Raw genomic sequence first — 22,856 nt, forward strand, 5'->3', positions numbered from 1 at the left:
AAAACAAAACAAAAGGCTACTCTACAATACACTTTTAAGTCCAAGATAATGACGCGATACACATTTTTGAAATCATAATCAACATTCCAACAGTTCTGTTGGATATATCGATATAACCTCACAGGTGCATTACATTTTGATGCAGGTTACAAACTCTTATTATTATAGGAATTATGCAAGAAATACTAATATATATATTTTTTGATGGGAGTTACTTTTAATCTTAATCATGCGATGAGTTCGAAGATAGTTGCCTATGACTGGGGCAATTGTATCCCTGTTACATGATGCAAGGTAGTTGAATTAAGTTGAAAGAACCAGTCTTGGCACTGTTCAGATTCAATCAATCAATCAATCAACCAAACTTCATTTAACGAGGGTGACACAGCTAATGAATTTGTGGCCCTCTCAAACATATTTATATAGATTGCGCATGGCACTCTTTGTCTCGTGTTGTCGTCTGTCAGTCTCCGTCTACTTCACCACTCCACCTTCCATATGCCCTTCGTGTCTGTTTTCTTTCACTCTCTTTGTTTCTTATTTCACTATTTCACTTTCTCCTTGCCAGTATGACATAACAGAAAGGGTTTGCGAGCAAGTTGGCTTTGCATAGAAACCGGGCAATAAATCTTGATGCTATAGAAATACAGAAACGTGCTTTAATCAACTGACGGAATCGCATGCGTAAGGGAAAGAAGCGCTATGACCCAGTGAAAGTCAAAAAGACGCATTCTTATCCGGAGTCGGAATCTCGATGAGAATCGGCATCAGAAGGATCAGGTCAGTTTCTATTTCTCCCAAATCCGACTTCACTTATGTCGCTTACGTGGCTAGAGTAAACAAGTGCCAGAGTAAGATAAAAAAATAGTTTCTATCAGAAAACGCCAAACTTCAGCGAAGTTCGATCAGGCCAATACATGGAAGTAAACGAGGTAAGAACTTTTTTCAATGTTATTTACTTCTATAAAAAGTTTATTTTGTATAGAATCAGTTGCTTCACTGAGATAAGTTATTTTTTTTCTGAATCTTAACAATGGTTTTCTTGATCAAAATTCTCTTTCTGCCGCCGGAATAAACGTCGAGAAAGATGTAAAAGTTTTTCTTGTTAGCCACAGTTGTGAAGCAAGGTCATATACTGAAGAACAGCTTATATTTATTTCAGCAGCACGGAAACAAAAAAAAAAGTTAATAGAAACGTAAACAAAACCCGTTGTGTTCAATGATAAATTGAGAATTCAGCAGGGTGATAATTAATTTAAAACCTTTACGGCATCTCTTATTACCGCACACATAATTAAATAGTGTGGGAACACCACAAAATAAAGAGAAATGTTAGAGGAAAGCAAAATTACTTATAAGGTGAGTTGCAATGTCGTGAACTTACTTACTTCTGAATTACAAAGACATTCATGTCGCAACTAACGACTAATAATTATATTCTATGTCCTGTCTGCTTTGTTTACATACCCTGCTGTTTTCTTTTGGTAATTAAATTCGCTAAAAAAACGGTCTTTTATGGTTCTATCAGCCATGTTCTTTTATTCACTTTCATCAAGTTAAAAATTTCCCACACAATTCAACGGTATCGAGGGTCTTTCATAAGTACAGGGGTTCTATATTAGAATGATAAAAAACTCTAACTTTGCAACGGTGCTTGGGGGGTAAAACAAAATAAATTATTTATTTATCCTTTAAACTCGATGCGATTTTTTTAAATTTTATTTTCCTATGGAATAATCGGAGCTATAAGTTAATACTTTAACACATCGAAATTGGCCAATTCAATGAATAAAATATTCATTTGGTACAGGAGAAGGAAGCAATCATTCAGTCTCTTCTTGTGCATTAATAATTTAAAAATAAACACAAGCACTCACACGGCTTTCCCTTGGCCAATCAGAGCACGTATTATCTACAGGTTGTTTGACGTTATAATGGAAACCAGTTCAATAATTTAAGCACACACTGTTTTAGCTTAAACGGTACGTAATTTTGGTTGCTAACCAGAGGTGATCTTTAGTGTTCCAAAACACTATGATTTTTAAGCTCTTACATGACCGAAACAAGGTGAGTATTCTCTACCTTCGCCAATCAGAGCACATATTATGTACAGGTTGTTTGACGTTATAATGTAAAACCCGTTTAATAATTTAAGCACACACTGTTTCGGCTTTTAAAACGGTAATTTTAGTTATTAACCAGAGATGATCTTTAGTGTTCCAAAACACTATTTAAGCTCTTAAAAGACCGAAACAAGGTGAGTATATATTCTCCAACTTTGTATAAAAGTTATCATCGTTATCTTGCATCTTTACTTTGCATTATTCACCGTTGTTAAATACTTCAAAAGGATACCCATCGCTCTGCAGTCATAAACATGGAAGGTTATTTTGAATTTAGGAAAAACAAATTCAGTAGGTAACATTTGAAACCTCAAAATTGGCTATCCACTGAATTGCTTAGGTTACCATGTCGTTTCTTAGTAATTTTAATCATGACAAAAAAATGTTTTCTAGTTAAAAATTTATAAAAGGGTATTGCTTTGGGCTTCCATTCAGCAGCCTCTGACGAACGATACACATGATGCGAATGTATTAATATATAAGATTAGTCAGTGTGAATTCGTATGCAAAACAACATAATATGTACAAAGAAAGTAAAAACAATAAAAATTTTCTGATTAAATGTGGCAGTGTTTACAAAAGAGTATTGCCTTGGTTCCGGCTTAGAGCTATTATTTGCTTTGTTGTTCCTGGTTGTTTTTGAGGACTCAAGGGCTTAATCAATCACTCTTGCATTTTCAAAGTCAATTAGATGAGGTACAAACAAGATCTGAAACATTAGATACTTTCTTACATTTCTTTGTGATAAATTTATTGTGTTGAAAATGAATCGAATTTCGTATTTTAAAGACATGATGAAGTCGTCTAATTAAAATAGAAAATTTATTGCAGGTTCGGTGACGTCATGTGGCAGAAGTATTATTTTGGCATTCTATTTCTCATCAACTCAGCAGAACTACTCGAAGCCTTGGAGAAATGCAGTGAGCCAATGAAATCTACTTATGGTCATTACTTGGATGGTCACGTGATTTCAACAAAGATTGCTTCCAGTCTTTCCCAGTGCGTAATACTGTGCTCATACGAGTTCCGCTGTAAAAGCATGAACTTCGTTATGTACGATAAGTCATGTGACTTGAACGATGCTGACAGACACACCCACCCAGAGGATTATGGACCAAAGGAAGGATCTGTGTACATGGACACTACTGACAAACACAGAAAGGTCAGTTGATAATTGAAATAAAATAACCAGTTATGATCCAATATTCCTTAAGGTATCACGGAAGGAAAATTGGCGTTTTCATTCCAAGTGAAATTGTGTGAAAACCATCAAAGGTAACCCCAAAAAGTATATATTTTCTGAAAGCTCATTGAATAAAGAGTGTAATTTTGGATTTTGTTTTGATCATATAGACCATAATAAGCAACATCAGCATTTTGTTTGCAATTGTGATGTTGCAGAACATTAGGTTTATTTACGCGAGAGCTTAAACTTTTATGTGGAATTTAATCTACATATATTAGTCAAAAAGCGGTGTCTCAGATTTTTCTTTTCTTTCTCCATTATATTTTTATAAATTTTATTTTAATGGCGTTTTAATGGCTTCTTTAGGATTAAAGGCACCGTTTTTTAGATCAGTAACTGTATTGGATCATTTGTATTACTCTATACTGAACAGAAAACAGAAAAAAACGTATGTTTTGCTAATCATTCCGCATGGAAATAAAAGTTTCATCTAAGCAATTGGTATATGTGCTTTTTTTTTTCTTTAGAAGGGTGGTTTTAAGTCTTGCGCAGAAATACAGAAAGATTTCCCTCATGCCGAAAGTGGTTATTACTGGGTAAAAATAGAAAATAGAGATGCGCAAGTTTATTGTGATATGGAAAATTACGGTAAGTGCAACCAGTTACTTATTGAAATCCCAAAAAAGAAAAAGTCAATACGTATTCAACATACTGTTTGTATAAAGTATTGTTTTTTTGGATTTACCGCTGGCCGGACTTTGTCCCTTAGCAAAGCGGGGGTGGCGGGAAATGAGGTATAAATTACAGCATGTAGTTATCAACCTTATTATGGTATTTAAAGCCACCAAAGTGTTAGAACACCCTTTGAAAAAATGGTCGCCATAAAATCGTTAACTCACGTGTTCAAGTAATTAACACACCAATAATAATAATAATAATAATAATAATAATAATAATAATAATAATAATAATAATAATAATAATAATAATAACAACTTTATTTAATGAGGGTTACACATTACAGTTAAAAACTGAAAAACCTGTGGCCCTGTGTGACCAAAATTATTTTTTCTTGCTACTTCTTTTAGCCATTATTGCGTGAAGGCTTTTAAAACTAAGATAGGTTTGAAATCAGCACGAGCACTTTGCGCCCCTCTCCCAGCGTAATTTTTTTAAGTTTGCGGCAAACTTCTATCCTAAATACCCCCCCCCCCCCCCCCCGCCTCCTCGCATATAACCCAGACAAGAGAATAGCGAAAATGTTTTTAGGTTTACACAGCTCTAAACAGTAATGCATTTTTTTCCTTGATTGTTTAGGTGGTGGCTGGACTTTGGCTGTGAGTATCAGTTCCAAGAATATCGATCATCTTCAGAGAAATGCCAATAACTGTCTCAACTCAATACTGTGTGTTCCTTTTACTGATAATAACATTGCTGGCCGGAAACTAAGCGACGAGGACATACATAAACTGGCAGGAACTGAAGGTAGAGTTACATTGTTAATATGTAAGAGAGTGAAAATAACCAAAAATACCAAGGTGGCCACTGAGGATTAATATTAAGAATTATTTAAATAAATGTTACAGCTAACCTGTCTTCAGTTAAAGTGCCAGCGAGGTTGAAAAGGGAATTTATTTAATTTGGCTATAGAAATACTACCATCGTCAATACTTGCTTTTGATTAGTCAAAAGCAGCTAATTTTATTTCAAATTCAATAATTGTGTCGATGGCTGAACAATAAAATTTAATTGTATCGTTCGCATTTTGCGTTACGCCAAAAATAAAAAATTAAATTAAATTAAAAGTTAATAAATAAAAATAAAAAAGAATTCAGCCAGGATAAGAGCACAAAGAACATGCAGTCACTTGAAGAAAGAAACAGAAGTTTAACATATCAATTGTGATACTCTTGGTAATGAAAGTAAAGAAGAATTAATGGCCTACATCTTAGAAAAATAAATAAATAAATAAAAAGATAAAAAAAATAAATAAAAAAATAGATAAGTAAATAAGTAAATGAATACATAAATAAATAAATAAATAAATTCATAACAAGGTTTGCTAACATTTGAGACAAATGATAAGCACTATAATTGTAAAGAAGCGGCAGTACATTTGAACACACGAAACAAAAAAAAATCCACCCAAAACTTCCATTTGGACATGTTTGGATTAGGCTGACGGGAGATCTTGACGACATTGTTGGTTGAAGCCATGGTTGCTGCATTATTAAAGGAAATTTCTTTCCTAGGAAAAAAAAATCAGGATTTTTTGCACTCGTGACTGTCAGATCCGACTTCCACTTGTTGCTGTGCGACTGGCGAAAATTATTCCCTTATTGTTTTTCTATACTAATGAATTATCTCTATGAACAATTTATTGTGTCATTTATAGTTGCTATGCGGTGGGGCTGGTCCGAATGCTATGACATATAATTGCTAACGTAAACCCGCACAGATGAGAAAGACCTAACAATAAGCCTAAAATATTTATATTTTTCTAGGAACTTTTAGAGTCGATGTGTTGGATACCCAGGTCACTATGTTTTATCAGGTATGAAATGCTTTGTCATGTTTGAACGTTTGGAGCACTGTAAAAATAAAAAATAGTAAAATAGTACTTTTGTTTGCACATTTTTAAGTGCTTTTGTTTGTAATTTCAAGATTCCGAGTGGACCAGAAAATTTCAATTCTTCATGCCGAAGGGGAGAGTAAGTGCGTTTTTTATCACAGTTTATTGGTTAGTTTAGCTGTATTATTGAATATTGACTCATATATTGGGGTGGTGTTCTTTGTAGCGTAGCGTAGCGTAGCGCAATGCAGTGCCGTGCAGTGTTGTGCCGTGCCGTGGCGTGCAGTGCAGTGTAATGTAGTGTGAGGTAGGGTAGGGAAGGGTAGGATACAGTAGGGTAGGGAAGGGTAGGGTAGCGTAGGGTAGGGTAGGGTAGGGTAGGGTAGGGAAGGGTAGGGTAGGGTAGGGTAGGGTAGGGTAGGGTAGGGTAGGGTAGGGTAGGGTAGGGTAGGTAGGGTAGGGTAGGGTAGGGTAGGGTAGGGTAGGGTAAGGTAGGGTAGGGTAGGGTAGGGTAGGTAGGGTAGGGTAGGATAGGGTAAGGTAGGGTAGGGTAGGGTAGGGTAGGGTAAGGTAGGGTAAGGTTGGGTAGGGTAGGGTAGGGTAGGGTAGGGTAGGTAGGGTAGGGTAGGGTAGGGTAGGGTAGGGTAGGGTAGGGTAGGGTAGGTAGGGTAGGGTAGGGTAGGGTAGGTTAGGGTAGAGTAGGGTAGGGTAAGGTAGGATAGGGTAGTGTAGTGTATTAAGGCACATCACTTTACAGTGCACTGCTGTGGAGTAATAAAAATTACCATAGAGTTTTTAGTTATTTATTAGCAAATAGCCTCTTATTATAATCTTCACCAATAGTAAACTTATAAAATTAAATATTTAGAATGTTATATTTTTATTATTTGGTTCTTCTTAAAGAGTGAATACTGAAAGGGAACAGTGATAAAGAAAAGAAGGCAAATAACAACTAAAATGAGGATTGGGAAACCTGTTACTCTTGTTATTGTTAACATCAAGTCATTCAAGCAAAAAACATCCATAAACTAAATAAATATTATCAAGCAAATTTGGTTTTATTGATGTAAGTAAAAAAAATGCTTCATTCAATACAAATCTCTACCAACTAAAGTATAAATTGTCCATTTAGAAGAACGACAATTTGGTGTTTGATTTGTGCCCGTCAGGATAAAATCGGGATGTGATTACGTATCCTGACACAAATCATATTTGTGAATCACAGATAGTAATCTTAAAGTTAAAAAAAGAAATAAATGTAGTTGATAAAAATATTTAGAATATTCAGGCATCCATTTAGACTGAGAAACAAATTTATATTTCCGTTGAGGCCTACATTGAAAGACATTGTTAAATTCATTCTAGTTGTCCGCGAATAATCATATCCGATAGTTATCCGTATCAGTGGAAGACGAACCCTTGCACAACTACTGCTGTGGGATATCGCATTTTGAATGAATGTCACAGAGGTAAAGGCATATATAGTGATGCATTGTGTTGACCGCCAGGAATTAAAAGGTAGCATCATGTCAAAGCAATTGAAAGCTACTACAAGCAGTGGAAAGGGAGAAATCTTTGCGCTACGTTGACGGAAATCATAAATAAACTTTACTACCAACGTGAATTCGTACGAAAGCAAAGATACCTGCTCTACGGTGTGGCTACCGCTCAAAACTTTGGCTGTAAAACTGTGATTAATATTAACTAAATCATAGCTCTTGTCTATAGGAGCATTTTTTCTTACTCAATACTTAATACTATGGGAGGCGCGGTGGCCTAATGGTTAGTGCGCTGTACTCCGGATCGAGCGGTCCGGGTTCGAGACCTGGCCGGGGTCCTTGTGTTGTGTTCTTGGGTAAGACACTTTACTCTCATAGTGCCTCTCTCCACCCAGGTGTGTAAATGTGAATGGGTACCGGTGGCATAATGCTGGAGGGGGGGGGGGGGGGGGAATTCTTCGTAACTTATTTTTCATAATTGTAGCAAAGTCAAATCGTGTCACTTTTATCATTAATTTTAGTTTTTGACGGACATGATGACTCTGAGTGTGGCAGTCAATGGCAATCACCTAGTTACAGTAAGTACAGGATACCTTGTTTCAATCTAAGTAGAGCAGGCTTTTCTAATGATAAAGAATCAATGCAATAAGGTGACACGTAACCAACGTGTTGCAACAATGTTGCGTTAAAAAGTTGTCTCGAGAGACATGCCGGATAAAAAAAAAAAAAAAAGAAACGTGAATTAAAATCACGGTTGAGAATGATCTTGTAAAATGCCACATTTAGTAGCACGACTGCTATGCCATTGGCATTGCAGTTTAAAAAAAACCTGGCCCACTTATAAAATTTATCCAGCTTAGTGTGTAAAAAGAGAACGGCGCTTTGTTCTACTCAAAACAGGTTTTATTGTTAATAACGCCGTCTCAAACATTAACGAGGGTAATGATCGTCGATAATAAATTCATGTGTTTGTGCACAGACTTGTTGTGGGGGAGCAGTGATAGCGCAATGGTGGGAGCGCTCGCCTCCCACCAATGTAGCTTGGGTTCGATTCCCGGACTCGGCACAATATGTGGGTTGAGTTTGTTGTTGGTTCTCGTCCTTGCGACGAGGGTTTTTCTCCGGGTTCCCCGGTTTCCTAAAAACCAACACTTTTAAATTACATACAAAAAAAAACATACATACCTTATTATCTTTCCCCATGGGGGCTTTTCGAAAATAATATGCTACTAAAATCAATAATATTACATTCTACTAAAATTAAAATTTTAATTTTAATTAATACTATTACGTTACGTTTCAATGCTTTTTTAAAAATTGAAATAGATCTATACTGAGTTTTAATTTGATTGGGAATCCGAGGGCCACAGGTCTGTCAGTCGAAAGACTGACACGTGCAACTCTCGTAAAACAAAGTTTATTTATTTATTTTTTTTTTATTTGTTGTGTTTCGATTTTTTTTTTCATAATCCAACCAGAGGCTGGAAAGCGGGCCTTGTATGGTTATCCTTGCCTCGCGGAGGATCCTGGACATCACAGTCTTGGAATATATTTGAACAGTACCGGGATGCTGTATGTAAAGTAACAAGATCAGCTTATGGCACTGATATATCTTGGACGTCTACCGGAGTATTACAGACGAATCTTTGTTTACAGTATTTGCAAAAGAAAAAGCGTTTTAGTTTTAACGGAGCCCTAAACCCATAGAAGTAGGGGAACCGTGCATGCCTTTATTATACGACGTACAACGTACGTCGCCCTGGTCGACCAAACATGGCGGCCATACTCCAGAAATAGGTTAACGTTAAGGTTAACGTCAGCGTACATCTTTGATATTAGACCTTTTACACTATTGCCAATTGACAGCTGTCAAAACAAGGTATCTGCTGACCAGTATCACATGACCATATAGCGGGCTCAGGTAATGAACTCATCGAGGTCGCGTTTTTTTTAATTAACCAGGTAATGGTTTTTCATTGGATCGCAGGCTCATGTCTTTTTTTTTCTGTCTATGGCCAGTGAATTCAGATTTGAATAAATGGCAAAGTAAATAACCGGGAAGCTCCACTTTTAGGCTTGGCTAAATCCATTTAATATATTTAGCCACAACAATATAAACACAGAACAATGAATAGAAAGTGAATTAAACTTTTCAACATTTAACGAAGGAAAAAGTTAATTTTGTTTCCCGAGAATCTCAATGTTTCCCGAGGCGGGAACATTGAGTATTTAGGTATATTTAAGTATTAAGAAAAGTAAAAACAGAATACAGAATACAAAATTGGTTATTATTTTTATTTGTTTGTTAAAAAGCCGAGGGGAAGACCAAAAGCAGGAACAAGTTCCCTTACAAATGGCCACCGAAAAAACCTAGAATGTACGTAACAATAGAAACATAGAAGTTCAGTTTCTGATATCGACAAAATGCTAGGTCCATAGAAACAAAGCAATTTTTCTTGGTCAATTCTGTACAAGTGGAAAACGCGCAATGAATTGTTGTTAAATCACATTGTAAATATTGCAAGCGATATATTTTTCACTGCAGAATCAATACATAACTTAAGAACATCTTTCAGTGTCTTTTTATAGCAACTCAAAAATAGGATAGTTAGATGTATGTATTGTCACGTGGGGCAAACATACATCATAAATGTAGACCACCTAATGAATATAATCTTCAAAACATACATGTTATTACATAGTCTAAATTCGAAACTTAATTTACAACTCTAATCTTTTATTTGTCTGTCCATGTAAAGGTCTGTATGAAAAAATAATGTTGGTAATGTAATTATTTCGTTTAACATCTGTACTCTAGATGAGTATTTTAATGGAATTTTAAATTTTTGTTTTTTTGTATTTTGTAGCGTAAGTACTAAACTTTTTTTCTTTTGCAAGCATAAAAAGTAAATTAAGAATCGTTAAGTGTAAGCATCGTGTATGAGTAAATATCGTACTGTTGTATTTGTGTAGTATACCATTAAATTAAATTTTAAAAAAATCAAGTTGCAATCTTTTAATTACTAGTGTTTTTATCACTCTTTTTATAGCTGTTAATCTTAGGAAGATTGGTATTGATTTCAGTTATTTTCTGATTCTGAAAAATGGTGAAGTCAAATAAGGCGGATCCAATGTCGTCGTATGGCGTCATATGACATCATAGTCAACGCAAATAGTGTTATTTTGTAGAACAAGGTGGGTGGGGTCATTAACCCCGATCTCCCTTATACCCGGGGGGGGGGGGGGTTTGAATTTGCTTGTACGTGTATAGGAAGCTAAAAGGTCCTCTTTTTGTTCATCTTTGAGCGCTTTATTTAGTCTTTTACAATGCTCATGTAAAAATTACCTGGTTACGTATTATGAAAGCCATCAACGTGTTAATTAGAACACAGCAGAAGACAGCTTCTAGCTTTTCTAGCAAAGCAATTTTTACTTCCAAAAACAAAACAAAAGACTACTCTACAATACACCTTTAATTGTACTTTTTTTTTTGAAATCATAAACAACATTCCAACAGTTCTGTTGCATATAAAACCTCACAGGTGGATTACAGTTTGATGCAGCTTACAAACTCTTTTTTATGCATGATTGCCAATTTTAACTCACAACTACGGATGTAAATGTTCACGATCAGAGAAATAGCCTAGAGCAGCTATTGCAACGCATTTCCCTCCTCGGGATCATCATCATCATCATCATCATCATTTCATTTGCCACTTTAGAAATTAATACATACAAAATAACTTAAATAGATAGGGCGAGGAGACCTCCAAGAAACCAGAAGGCTTATGGGGGAAGCCACCTCGGGTTAGCAATAAGTTAGTAATTTCGCTGTGAATGTGCATCTAGGCCAATTTTAGACTCATTTTAATAGAAATTTAATCATTTTTTTTCTTAAAAGAAGAGAAGCTACTCGAACCACTGATTGATTCTGGTAGATAATTCCAAATTTTAGAACCCTGGGAAAAGATCGTAAACTGCTTAAGATTTGTACGACAATGATGTGGTCGATAACACTTGGCTATTCTTGTGTCATAACTGTGTATTTGACTACTAGTAGAAAACAAATTGAGAAACATCGGGGGCAATAATTAGCAATAATTGGGGTCGCTTTCACACGTTCAATTTATTGACAAAATTGACGTCCAGTCTTCCAGTCTGCCGATACTGGCGGTTGTTTGTTTATTTTTTTGTACTATTCATGCAGGTGGTGGCTGGACCTTGGCTGTGAGTATAAGTTCCAAGAATAACGATCATCTTCAGAGAAATGCCAAGAACTGTCTCAACCGTCCATACTATGTGTTCCTTTTAAAGATAATAACATTGCGGGCAGGAAACTAAGCGATGAGGACATACATAAACTGGCACAAGCTGAAGGTAGGGTGAAATTGCGGATAGGTGAGAGAATGAAAAATATATAAAATCTCGAGGCGGCCAGCAACAAATCAATGGCACTAAATTTGAAGTTTTAAAAGGGTAAAAATGGTCAAGCATTGTATGTTTTTCCTTAACTATAGAGTGAATCAGCTCTATTTATTTACATGTTAATTTCGCCAATATGCACATATGCAGATGTGTGAATACATATTTTCAATTGTTTCCAATGCAAGATAAGGTTTCTTCTGTGTGTAGAAACGTCTTTTAGTTTATCAGTCATTACTAATAGGAACGAATTCTGATATCACTTTGGGTTCTGTGATATGCTGTCAACAGATTTAAATTTTCTGTCATTTAGAATCCGAACATTGAGATTAAAGAAAATTACATGTACCAGGATCTCATATAAATTTTAAATATTTATGTTCTTCTAAGAACTTTTAGAGTCGATCGCGATCCGTTAAATAATCGAGTCACTGCGTTTTATCAGGTATGAAATTATGTGACACGATCTAAAGCTATTTCCAACCTTCCAAAAACTTTTAATTGAATAAAACAATAATTTCAGTGATAAAATAGACCGTGAAGGCAGCTAGCATATTGTTCAAAAAATAAAAAAGGAAGATAATGAAGTAGAAACAAAACAAAACGAAACAACACGCAATTATGATATCCAACTGTGAAATAGAACTGATAATTCATGTCAGCTTTATATAACATTTTTTATTTTTCAAGTCAAATCACCTCCTACCAGGAGATCACCGTTTACAAACAGCAACGAAATTTCTGATTTCTATTCCTTTTTAGGATCGAAACAAAGTAAAAATATTCCAAAAATGTTTCCATAATTATGGCAATTAATTCTGCAGTTGTTAATAGGTATGAAAAAACCGAGCAATCTCACAAAATATCTGCGTTTCTATTTTATAGTGAAATCTAATAAAACGTTCTTTGGATAAAAGAAAAATGTGTTAAACACTAAGCTTAAGGCTACCAGTCTATAGTCTTTGAAGAAAAGTTATTTTTTTTTACGTTTAGATTATTTTTAACCTTGGCTGTTAGTTGATTTTTACTCCTCAGTTTTCATTCATTATTTTTGCACAAAAAATGTCTTGCCAGAAGGTGCAAATATTTGAATGATAAAAAGCTTTTTCAAAAGCCTTTGGAGAGTGACAGCGTTCAATAAATTTCTGAACTTTTTGCCTCTATAATAAGATTAAACTGCTTTTGATATTATGGCTCTATGGTATTAGCGTATTTTTCTAAAAATAATCGAAACAAAAATAAGAAGTAAAGTTAAACATTTAGAAACTTGAGGATTTTTACACCAAACAGGTGTGTTGTCCTTGCCTGCTGGGCTTGTATGCATGTCCTGCTGTTTTGTTTTTCTTAAGTTATCTGCTTCTGACCGATCATAACCATATGGCAACAAGCTAATTTTGTGATCCAAGGTGGAGAAAAAAATTCAAACCACTGTTCAGTTAAATTCTCTTGAAATTTTTAATCAAACAGCACACGCACGCTTTTGTTCATGATACGAAAACACTGCTATTAATGTTTTGTGTTTTTTTTTTATTTTTTTTTTTCTCACGTTGTCTTTTTCAATAGTGCCATGCGGACACGAATTTCACATAACCAATCAGAGCGTGTATTTCCGTGTGCCACTGATAGTTGTTTATCGTTTTACATATTGTGTTAACCTGGGGAAGTAACTAGTACTCATTTCAGCTATTATAACTGGAGGTTGTTGTCAGCAGCTGCAGACTACGACAAATTACATGAAATGTCCTTTCAAGCACAAAACAACGTAAGTTTCAATACATATATATGCCATGTAACTCTGTGAAGCTTTCTTTAATAGACTTTATGATTTGTTTATATCTGTGAACTCACAGAACATCCTTCAAACCTTTGCCAGGTTAACCAAACAACAACAACAACAATAACAAAAACAACAGGACCACAATAAGTTGATAAGTTTTCTTTTTTGTTGAACACAGATACTACATACTTTCGGTTTGTTGGCTTTAGGTTTGTTACAAAGGCGAAACAAGCTTTTAAAAATACAACAATCGCAACAACAACATGAACAAATAAGGTGAATAATAGAATTCAGTAAAAATTCGGGTCTAACTGCTTCTATAATTAATTAGGATATTGTATCAGCGCATTGTTCATGGAATTTTCACAAAACCGAGAAAAGATGAAAAGATGCTAACCCTTTTGGACTCTGTATGCAAAAAGCGGTAAAAAGTGTCTCTGCATATTTCAAACTCGTAAACTCAAAAAATAGACGAATTCGGCTAACGTGTTTACATCCTTGTTGCCGCACAATTCAGATCATTTTATGATTCGTTTGGGTGGTTATAACTGTTCTGTTCGAACATATTCCCATGTACTTGGTTGCGTGTGACAAATTGCACAATTGTAACCTCCCAGATGAATCATCACATGACGTGAATTGAGTAGCAACAAGGATGTAAACACGTTAACCGAATCCGTTTATTGCAACGCTCTTAGATCCCGTCCACACTGACCAGGGTAAATTTGAAAACGGAGAAATTTGAAAACGCCGTATAAAATGTTTTTCGTCCACATTAACCCGGGTAAATTTGAAAACGATACGCTTCATCGCACGCAGAGTAACCACGCATGCACAGAGCTATTGTTAAGCTAATTAAACCTTTTGTTTTGACAGAAAACACATGACTATTTGACGAGCGACTATTTCGAGAGCGTTTTTGAAAAGTACCGTTTTCGGTAACAGAAAACGGCGGTTCAGTGTGGACGGTTGGCCAAACCGAGGGAAAAAAGATGCATTTTCAAAAAATAACGCTCTGAGAAATTTTGCTTATCTTGAAATATAAATATTTAGATTAAACTGTACCTAGAAAGATGAATATAAATGTTTAGTTGTAGAACATGATAAATTCAGCCAAAATAAAATTTTTTTTTAGGTATGTGAAATAATGTTGCAGAAATATTATTTTTGTATTCTGGTCGTCCTCATAAGCTCTGCAGAGCTACACGAAGCCTTAAAAAACTGCAAGGAACAAACGAGATCTACCAATGGTCATTACTTGGCAGGACACGTGATTTCAACACGGATTTCTTCCAGTCTTTCTGCGTGCGTCATCATGTGCTCATACGAGTTTCGCTGTAAAAGCATGAACTTCCTCATGAACGCTAAGTCATGTGACTTGAACGATGCTGACAGACACACTCACCCAGAGGATTATGGGCCAAAAGAGAGATCCGTGTATATGGACACTACTGACAAACACTTAAAGGTCAGTTGATAATTGAAACATTTTAATTCTTGATTTAGAATTGTGAGTTCTTACAAATGACCTCGCTCTCAATGTGAGGCTTCAATAGCTCAGTTGGTAGAGCATCGCACTGGTATCGCGGAGGTGACGGGCTCGAATCCCGTTGAAGCCTTATTATTATTTTTTTTTTTTTTTCAGGCTTCTTTATTCCAATTGCTTAAATTGGAAATTCACTGCGATGATCACTTATAACTTTCATATACATCCGCATCAAAAGAAATTCTGACGCAATCTCATTATTCCCCTATAACTTTGTAAAGTTTTGGCGAAATTAACTTTCAAAACTTTTTGATCTAAAGTGTTTTAAATTAGCACTCCTACCAATATTTTGCTAAATGAGTATATTCATGACAGGATGTATCCAAGCAAATGCTTAGAGATAAATTATCATAAAATAATAAATACTACAAAAAAATTATTTTTTTTGGAAAAAAATCCATTCGTGTTAGCTCTTATGTTGAAAGTGAAAATTAAATGGATGCGATGCGTCTGTGTGTCTTTTTCCTCTACAGAAGGGTGGTTATAAGTCTTGTGCCGAAATTCACCAAGAATTGCCTCAGGCCGAAAGTGGTTATTACTGGGTAATGATTGGAAATAGAGAAGCACAAGTTTATTGTGACATGGAGAATTATGGTAAGCAAAATGTGTATAGTACGTGTACGATGTGTACAATGCGTATAGCTTTAAATAGAAATCAGGAACCCCTCACAGCTCCATATATAACAGTCATAGATAGAGAAAGTATCTAGGCAAGTCATGGGAGCAATGTTTCTTGCTCACGCATTGATTATATTGATAAATTTGGCTTCCGGTCGTCGAGTGTGACGTAGTGTGCTGTCTCTTGCAGTTGCGTTTTATAGCCAGTGATGATTAAAACTTGCGACATTTTTTGTAAAGAAAATTACTTGTAATATTATTTCAGGTGGTGGCTGGACTTTGGCTGTGAGTATCAGTTCCAAGAATATCGATCATCTTCAGAGAAATGCCAACAACTGTTTGAACTCCATACTGTGTGTTCCTTTTACTGATAATAACATTGAGGGCCGGAAACTAAGCGATGAGGACATACATAAACTGGCACAAGCTGAAGGTAAAGTAACACAGTCGATACGTGTGGGAATTAAAAAAATTAATTAACTTAAATCTTATTGCGACCATCTGCAAAATACACACAGTCAAATAAACGCATACCTCTACGCTTTATTAAAAGTTATAAAATAGTAAAAGGATAAATAGTATATAAAGGTTAAACATTTTGTCTTTTGTTTACTAGATATTGAAACTTCTTTATTTACAAGCTATTTCTTCCAATATACAAATTTGTTGGTGTTCTAATAAATATGTGAAAAAAATATTTGTTGAATCGACACGTGAAGGTAAGAATTCTCCTGTCTGCCGAATAGAAAAGTCATCTCAAATATTGCGAAACGTACCACAGTGTCCCCTGACAATGACAATCTATGAAACTTAATGGGTAAATGGATGTAAAAAAAATAGATATAATGAAGAGTCCGCTTGCACCCCCCCCCCCCCCCCAAAAAAAAAAAAGGAGAATAAATTGAAAAGCGTGTCTACTCTCTACGAGCCAATGTGGTTATAAGTATGCGGGTTTAAACTTTGCTATCTTAAAAGTTTAAACCCGCACTATACCCATGCGACGTTTTGGAGCGAGAGCCGATGCTAGCCAATTTTCATCGGACAGTCGAGTGTTTCGAACGTCGCATGTGTTCTCCGTTGTAATAACTCAAATTGACCGACATAATGTAAGACTGGGTCCCTTTTAAAGAAAACACTTCTAATGTCATTTTAAGTTCTGTGCTATGCTGTGAACAGTTCTAGATGTTGTGAAATTTGGATTGCGAACATAAACTGAGACGATAAGAGAGAATTACCAGTATCTTTTATAAATGTTTATTATTTATGTTCTTCTAGGAACTTTTAGAGTCGATCGCGATCCGTTAAACTCTCAAGTCACTGTGTTTCACCAGGTATGAATTATATGTTTTAAAGTCATTGGGTAACCGTTTGTTATTTTAAACGTTTTTTTGGATAAAACTGTTTTCTTTTTGTTGACAGATTCCGAGTGGAGCAGACAATTTCGACTCTTCTTGTAGAGGATCAAAGTAAGTGCGTTGTTTGTTTGTTGTTTTCGGTTTTTCTACCATAGTTTATTAATTTAGTTGCGTTATTCACAGGGGACCCAAACGCTGTGCTAGCTGTTACGAATCTTAAAATAACCTGCGTTCCGTTTTTTTTTTTTTTTTTTTTTTTTTGAAGCGATTTGAATCGGAGCGAAGGCGGTTTACTTTGCAGTTGTTTACTGGTCTGTCGCAACATAAGGCGACGCGCCTAAATTGATAGTAATAATGGGAACCTGAGCCAATATTGGCGCGTTGCATTACGAAGCTACACAAGCCAAAGACTTATAATAAGCATTTTACGATATGAATTAAAGATGAACAAAAAAAAAGTGAAAAAATATAAATTCGCGTCTTTGTGAACCAATAGGAAAATTTTCAATTACCATTACATCACAGCTCTTAATGTTAAACACTGTCGGTTTAAAAAGGTACTAAGGCCTCCATTGGTGCCCATGTTTTAAGACATGTTTCCTTTTCTTTTCAGTTGTCCGCGAATCATCATATCTTACAGTTATCCGTATCAGTGGGAGACGAACCCTTGTACAACTACTGCTGTGGGATATCGTATTAAAAACGGTTGCCACAGAGGTAACGGGAAAGCTAAGTATTGTGCTGTCCACTAGCTATTGACGTAAAGTATGTGAAATAATTCATATAATATTATGTGAACTGTGGATGACATGTAACGTGAAGAAATGATCCTCGTAGTGAATTGCAAAGAAAGAAACCAGAAAAATTCTGGCTTCAACGGAATTCGAACCCGTGACCTCCTCAATACCAGTGTGATGCTCTACCAACTGAACTATTGAAGCCGCACAGGTCAATTATGATTTCATATTTTTCCGTGAAAGGAATAGAATTACGTAAAGTATATGAAATAATTCATATATGGACCATTAGCCATTCTTAGGCGAAAAGGCGAACTGTAGTTAGAACAAATACAATGTAGGTAACTAATATTCCATTCACACCAGAAAAACGTACTTATTAATACAGGTTTTAAAAAAGGAAAATCAGAAACAAAAAAAACTGAAAGACTGAATTTGTCATAGGGATCAAGTACTCGCTAACTTGTTATTTTAGTGTCCTTAGCTAAAAATCGACATATATCAGTTTGCAACGCCAGCGGAAAAGAACTACCGTTTTGAACTAAACAGTTTTAAACTTGTGTTAGTGTAAATGGGGTATAAAGAACAAACCAACCAACCAACCACCGAAATGACTGACTGACTGAATAACTGACTGACTGACTGACTGACTGACTGACTGACTGACTGACTGACTGACTGACTGACTAAATGAATGAACGAACGAACGAACGAAAGAACGAGGACGGACGGACGGACGGACGGACGGACGGACGGACGGACGGACGGACGGACGAACGAACGAACGAACGAACGAACGAACGGACGGACGGACGGACGGACGGACGGACGGACGGAAGGACGGACGGACGGACGGACGGATATTCCAGACTATCAACATACAAAACAAAAATGACCATGTAAAAAAAACGGGTGCGCTACGTTAGAGAAAATAAAGAACATTTTTGCTACTGTTATGTATCTGATAATGTGTTTGGTTATTGCGGTTTTTAGTGATATGCGAATTCTCAAACTCAATCCTCAACCAACGGTTTACGCTTTTTGCTGTGGTCAATTATCTTAGCGGACCTCATGGGAAACAGAAATCCAACCGGGTCTACATCTACTTTTTATTAGTTCGGTAATACAATACAATAATACAATACTTTAATTTGACACTCCCCTTACGGGGCTTTTCAGTGACAATAAATTACAATAGAAATAACAATTTTAAAATTACAATGATAAAAAATTACAATGATAAAAATTTGGATAAAATGAATTACTCCTAATTAATCTATGTTAAAAACTCCTCCATTAATTTTGATTTTAAATGAAATTTAAAAGATGAAATAGTTTTAAGAGTTTTTAAGTTCGATGTAAGATTATTCCAAATGTTCACTGTTCTATAATGAAATGTTCTTTGACCAGAGGCAGATTTAAAAAGGGGAATATTTAAAAGCTGGCAGTTCCGGGTCGCTCGTTTGGTAATTTTGTTGTGGGTGGTGAACTGATCGCTAAGATAGCGAGGCGCGCATCCAGTCATACATTTAAAGGCTAACACAGCGTCACGAAGGTAGAGGTGTTGTTTAATAGGAAGCCAGCGTAGATCTTTCAATGCTGGCGTGATGTGGTCGAATTTCCTCGTATCTGTGATGATGCGGGCGGCAAAGTTCTGGACCAATTGCAACTTTGCAGATAATTTAAAGATATCACACTAACCGTTAAAAACTAAAAAAGAATGTTAAAAATTACAATAAAATGTTAAAAATATTAAAAACTTCTAACTAACTTAGACTTAAAACTATTTACAGACGTTGTATTTACAATATAATCTGGAAGGTAGTTCCATTCACTGATTGTTCGTGGGAAAAAGAATACTTAAAAACATCTTTCTTTGCCCTCGAGTCAAAAGGTCACGTCCGTCAGTTGTGATTGTCAGATTTCGATCTATTTTGTTTGTTTCTGTTTTTTATAGTTTGTTCGCTATCACCATAATTATCATCGACTTATTCTTATTTTTCCAAGTTAAGTAGTCTTTTTTTTTATCTATGACTTTAGTTTTTGACGGACATGATGATAGTGAGTGTGGCAGTGTATGGAGGTCATCTAGACATCGTAAGTAAAGACCCAATATAAGTAGATGGGGCAATTCATGTTAAAAGCGGTATAAACGTATGAGACTTAAGGTCGGTGCCTCTTAAATACAAAGATTTTTTGCGCAAATGATGACTATGCAGGTAAAGCAGATGATTTCTAAAACAGACAACGAGGCCCACCATCGTGTTCTGTTCGTGAATAGACAGTAAAACGAAAACCAATCAGAAACTTAGGGCCGATTATTTAAACGAAGTTAAACGTGGTGTAAGGCTAAACCGAGGTTTAGACGTCGACTCCAAAAACCATGGGTAACCGGATTGCTTACCATATTTGGCCAAAAAATCCGGAAATTTGCACTACGTTTATAGGTAGTCATTTCATTCCGGTTTGTACGAACCGTCGGAAATTTTCTTACCATTTGAACGAATCTTCCGTTTCCAGGCCCTTTTCAGGACCTTCGCGCGGTTTTAGTCATCTTTTTAATATAGTGCCTTTATACCGACGAGCATTATTTATGTTCAACTCGACCATTTAAACGACACCACTTCTTTTACAAAAAGGGCCTCTGGTATTCCATGTTGAAATCGTTCATGAGTGCATAATATCTCTGCACAGGAACTCGAACGTGCCAATTGTCGTTCGAAAATCGGACTGCGTAGCCGGGTGAGAAGAGTAACCAAAAAATAAACTTTGTATTCGTTTAAGTCGCGTCTCATGGAACAGCTGACGTCACTAAACAGCATTTACCCATCTTGTTCGTCAAAAAGTTTGTTTTTTTATGATTTTTAACTCAAAATATACAGGTATATCGACAAGAACACTAAATTTCGCGTTAGATCAAGTGAGCGGATAGAAACGCCTGGTAGAATAATGGTAAGCGACATCTCATCCGGTTGGTTGGTATATTCGGAAAATCGCTCACCATTATGCAACGGTCACATCAACTGGATTTTTCTTACAAATGGTAAACACCCCCAGAGTCTAAGGGCCAATTCGCACTAGTGGACAAGTTAAAATGTACTGACATTTTTGACGAAAACAAAATTGTCGCACCAAGTCAGAGAAATCTTGAATTAAGAGAACAGGGGTGAAATTATTAGTACAATAGCTTTGCACGTGCTTCTGGCATCCGGCTCTGTTTATTTCTCAGCATCCCAGACGTGCGCTTATTAAAAAAAAAATCTCGTCACGCCGATGGACGCGGCTTATGATAAGCGTTGTTCAAACAATTGGCATCGCAGGATAATTCCCATTTTAGTCCACGACTTTCTTAGCCGCGACCTAAATTTCGTATAATCGGCTCTTGTATTCCCAACGAACACGCTGATTGTCCACTTAGTCTATTCATGTCTTGACGTTACTTTACTACAGTAGTCAAATTATTTAGTGTTACGTTACTAACTTGCCACATCGCTAACTTTTATTTAATCAATTTCAGCTGCTAGACGGCTCCTGTATGGTCATCCATGTCCAGGGACCCCCCATCTTGATAGTCTTGGCATATATAAAAACCTTGACGGGATGCTGTATGTAAAGTAGCCGGATCAGCTATGGGATGAAAGCATCTACGACAGTCCCCTTCCAAGATATACTTTCACGTAGTTAGTTTGGCTGAGACTCATATAGATGGTTCCCGCCGAAGCCAAACCAAGGGCACCATTGTTGTGCACACACTAACGAACACTTTTCGTCTTTTATTCATTTTTATCATTCTGGCCGTTGTCTTCTTACAGTATGTAGTGTTCATTAGAAATGTGTAAATTGTAATAAAATAGGAAGTGAAGACGACTGATTAACAGACCGTAAATCAACCATGTTGTAAGGTCGTTATCGAATAATGCACAGCTGTGAAAGGTCATGTATTTCCAGATTTGCATGTAGATGGACGTGTGGATAAAATTCATTTTCATATGAATGGTTTCGCACGTAGACTCCTTTTGAAACAGACGCAAAGGCTAACTCAGAAATGGCTTATTGAACAACAGCAAAGTAATATTTTAATTCATTTCATTTTATATTTGCGTTTTATTGTAGAAATTTGCGTCATATTAACGACATACGTTAAACGCAAGCAAACGGTGTCTTGCTCGTGTTATATTGTAGCGTGCCATCCGAGATTCCACTACCAAGAACTTAATATTAAACGATGAATCGCAGACATCGTTTCAAACCGGCTTCATACAATGCACCAGCAGGGTTTATCTTTTTTCGTTTGCTTCGTCATCAATCCTTCAAATTCAACAGCAAAAAGCCTGTTTGCCTATTTGCCAAGAGTGTATAAATATGTATAAATATAAACTTTTACGCTTTTTGTCAAACTTTGGAAAAATAAAGTTGAATGAGCTTGACACTTTAATTAAGATAATAACCAAACCTGACAGAAACTTTTGCTTGTTTATCATAAATAAGATATAACACATATATATATATATAACTTTCTCGTGTAATTTTGTATAAAAAAGCACTGCAGTCTTCAAAGACTACAAACTGCCCTAAGGGATCGTGCAGTTTTTTAGAACTGCTCATAGATTTTTAACCAAACTTTGCCGAATGGTTGTTTACCTTAAGGGATCTTAAATTTTGGAACAAAAAAAGGGGGGAGACCGTATTTGTTTAGGAGCAGGAAGACCTACACGTACACGTACACGTACGTTTCATGGCAACGTACACGTTTTCGGTAATAATGTATTATTCTGTCATAGAAATTGATCTATATTTATTTTATAGAAGGAATTTGATCGCTACTCTCGAAGTAAGAGAAAAATATGATAGGTCACCGTACTCGTTCACGAGAGAATGATGATTTATCTCTCTCGCGAGCCAAGCCGCATATGCATAGAGAAAAGCGGCCATTTTGTTTGTGGGCGCGCTTATAACGCATAAACTTCTACGTAGTAAGGATGCGCAATGCAATACTAGGGAATCACCTTAAGTCATTGGAC

General features: G+C 36.0%; 1 protein-coding gene across 5 annotated transcripts; it reads left to right on the forward strand.

The window, feature by feature from the left end:
- Nucleotides 1–1,855: 1,855 nt before the first annotated feature.
- LOC144650546 (uncharacterized) lies at nucleotides 1,856–22,186 on the forward strand. 5 transcript variants are annotated; one of them, XM_078510243.1, is made up of 9 exons: nucleotides 1,856–2,067; nucleotides 2,941–3,285; nucleotides 3,837–3,957; nucleotides 4,627–4,794; nucleotides 5,814–5,863; nucleotides 5,974–6,020; nucleotides 7,247–7,350; nucleotides 7,902–7,958; nucleotides 8,859–10,102. In XM_078510243.1, exons 1-9 carry the CDS (start codon nucleotides 2,035–2,037, stop codon nucleotides 8,963–8,965), a joined length of 1,032 nt encoding a protein of 343 aa, XP_078366369.1. In that variant the 5' UTR covers nucleotides 1,856–2,034; the 3' UTR covers nucleotides 8,966–10,102. The 5 variants fall into 5 exon arrangements, with proteins under 5 accessions (XP_078366369.1, XP_078366371.1, XP_078366373.1 ...); XM_078510245.1 differs by lacking the exons at nucleotides 3,837–3,957; nucleotides 4,627–4,794; nucleotides 5,814–5,863; ... (2 more) ...; nucleotides 7,902–7,958; nucleotides 8,859–10,102 and adding exons at nucleotides 15,599–15,719; nucleotides 16,009–16,176; nucleotides 17,019–17,074; ... (2 more) ...; nucleotides 19,876–19,932; nucleotides 21,353–22,186 and having other exon boundaries at nucleotides 1,871–2,067; nucleotides 2,955–3,285; XM_078510247.1 differs by lacking the exons at nucleotides 1,856–2,067; nucleotides 3,837–3,957; nucleotides 4,627–4,794; ... (3 more) ...; nucleotides 7,902–7,958; nucleotides 8,859–10,102 and adding exons at nucleotides 2,244–2,257; nucleotides 15,599–15,719; nucleotides 16,009–16,176; ... (3 more) ...; nucleotides 19,876–19,932; nucleotides 21,353–22,186 and having other exon boundaries at nucleotides 2,955–3,285.
- Nucleotides 22,187–22,856: the final 670 nt, after the last annotated feature.

This window comes from Oculina patagonica, chromosome 4 (genome assembly GCF_052425735.1).
Source record: "Oculina patagonica isolate OP01 chromosome 4, crgOcupat, whole genome shotgun sequence".
NCBI classification, from domain to species: Eukaryota; Metazoa; Cnidaria; class Anthozoa; order Scleractinia; family Oculinidae; genus Oculina; species Oculina patagonica.

Bases quoted from the DNA above. Each gene is read 5' to 3' on its own strand.
- LOC144650546 (XM_078510243.1), top strand. From the start codon at position 2,035: ATGATTTTTAAGCTCTTACATGACCGAAACAAG. The intron at 7,351-7,901 runs GTAAAGGCATAT...CATTAATTTTAG, and splicing joins TTTGAATGAATGTCACAGAG to TTTTTGACGGACATGATGAC. The intron at 7,959-8,858 runs GTAAGTACAGGA...TAATCCAACCAG, and splicing joins ATGGCAATCACCTAGTTACA to AGGCTGGAAAGCGGGCCTTG.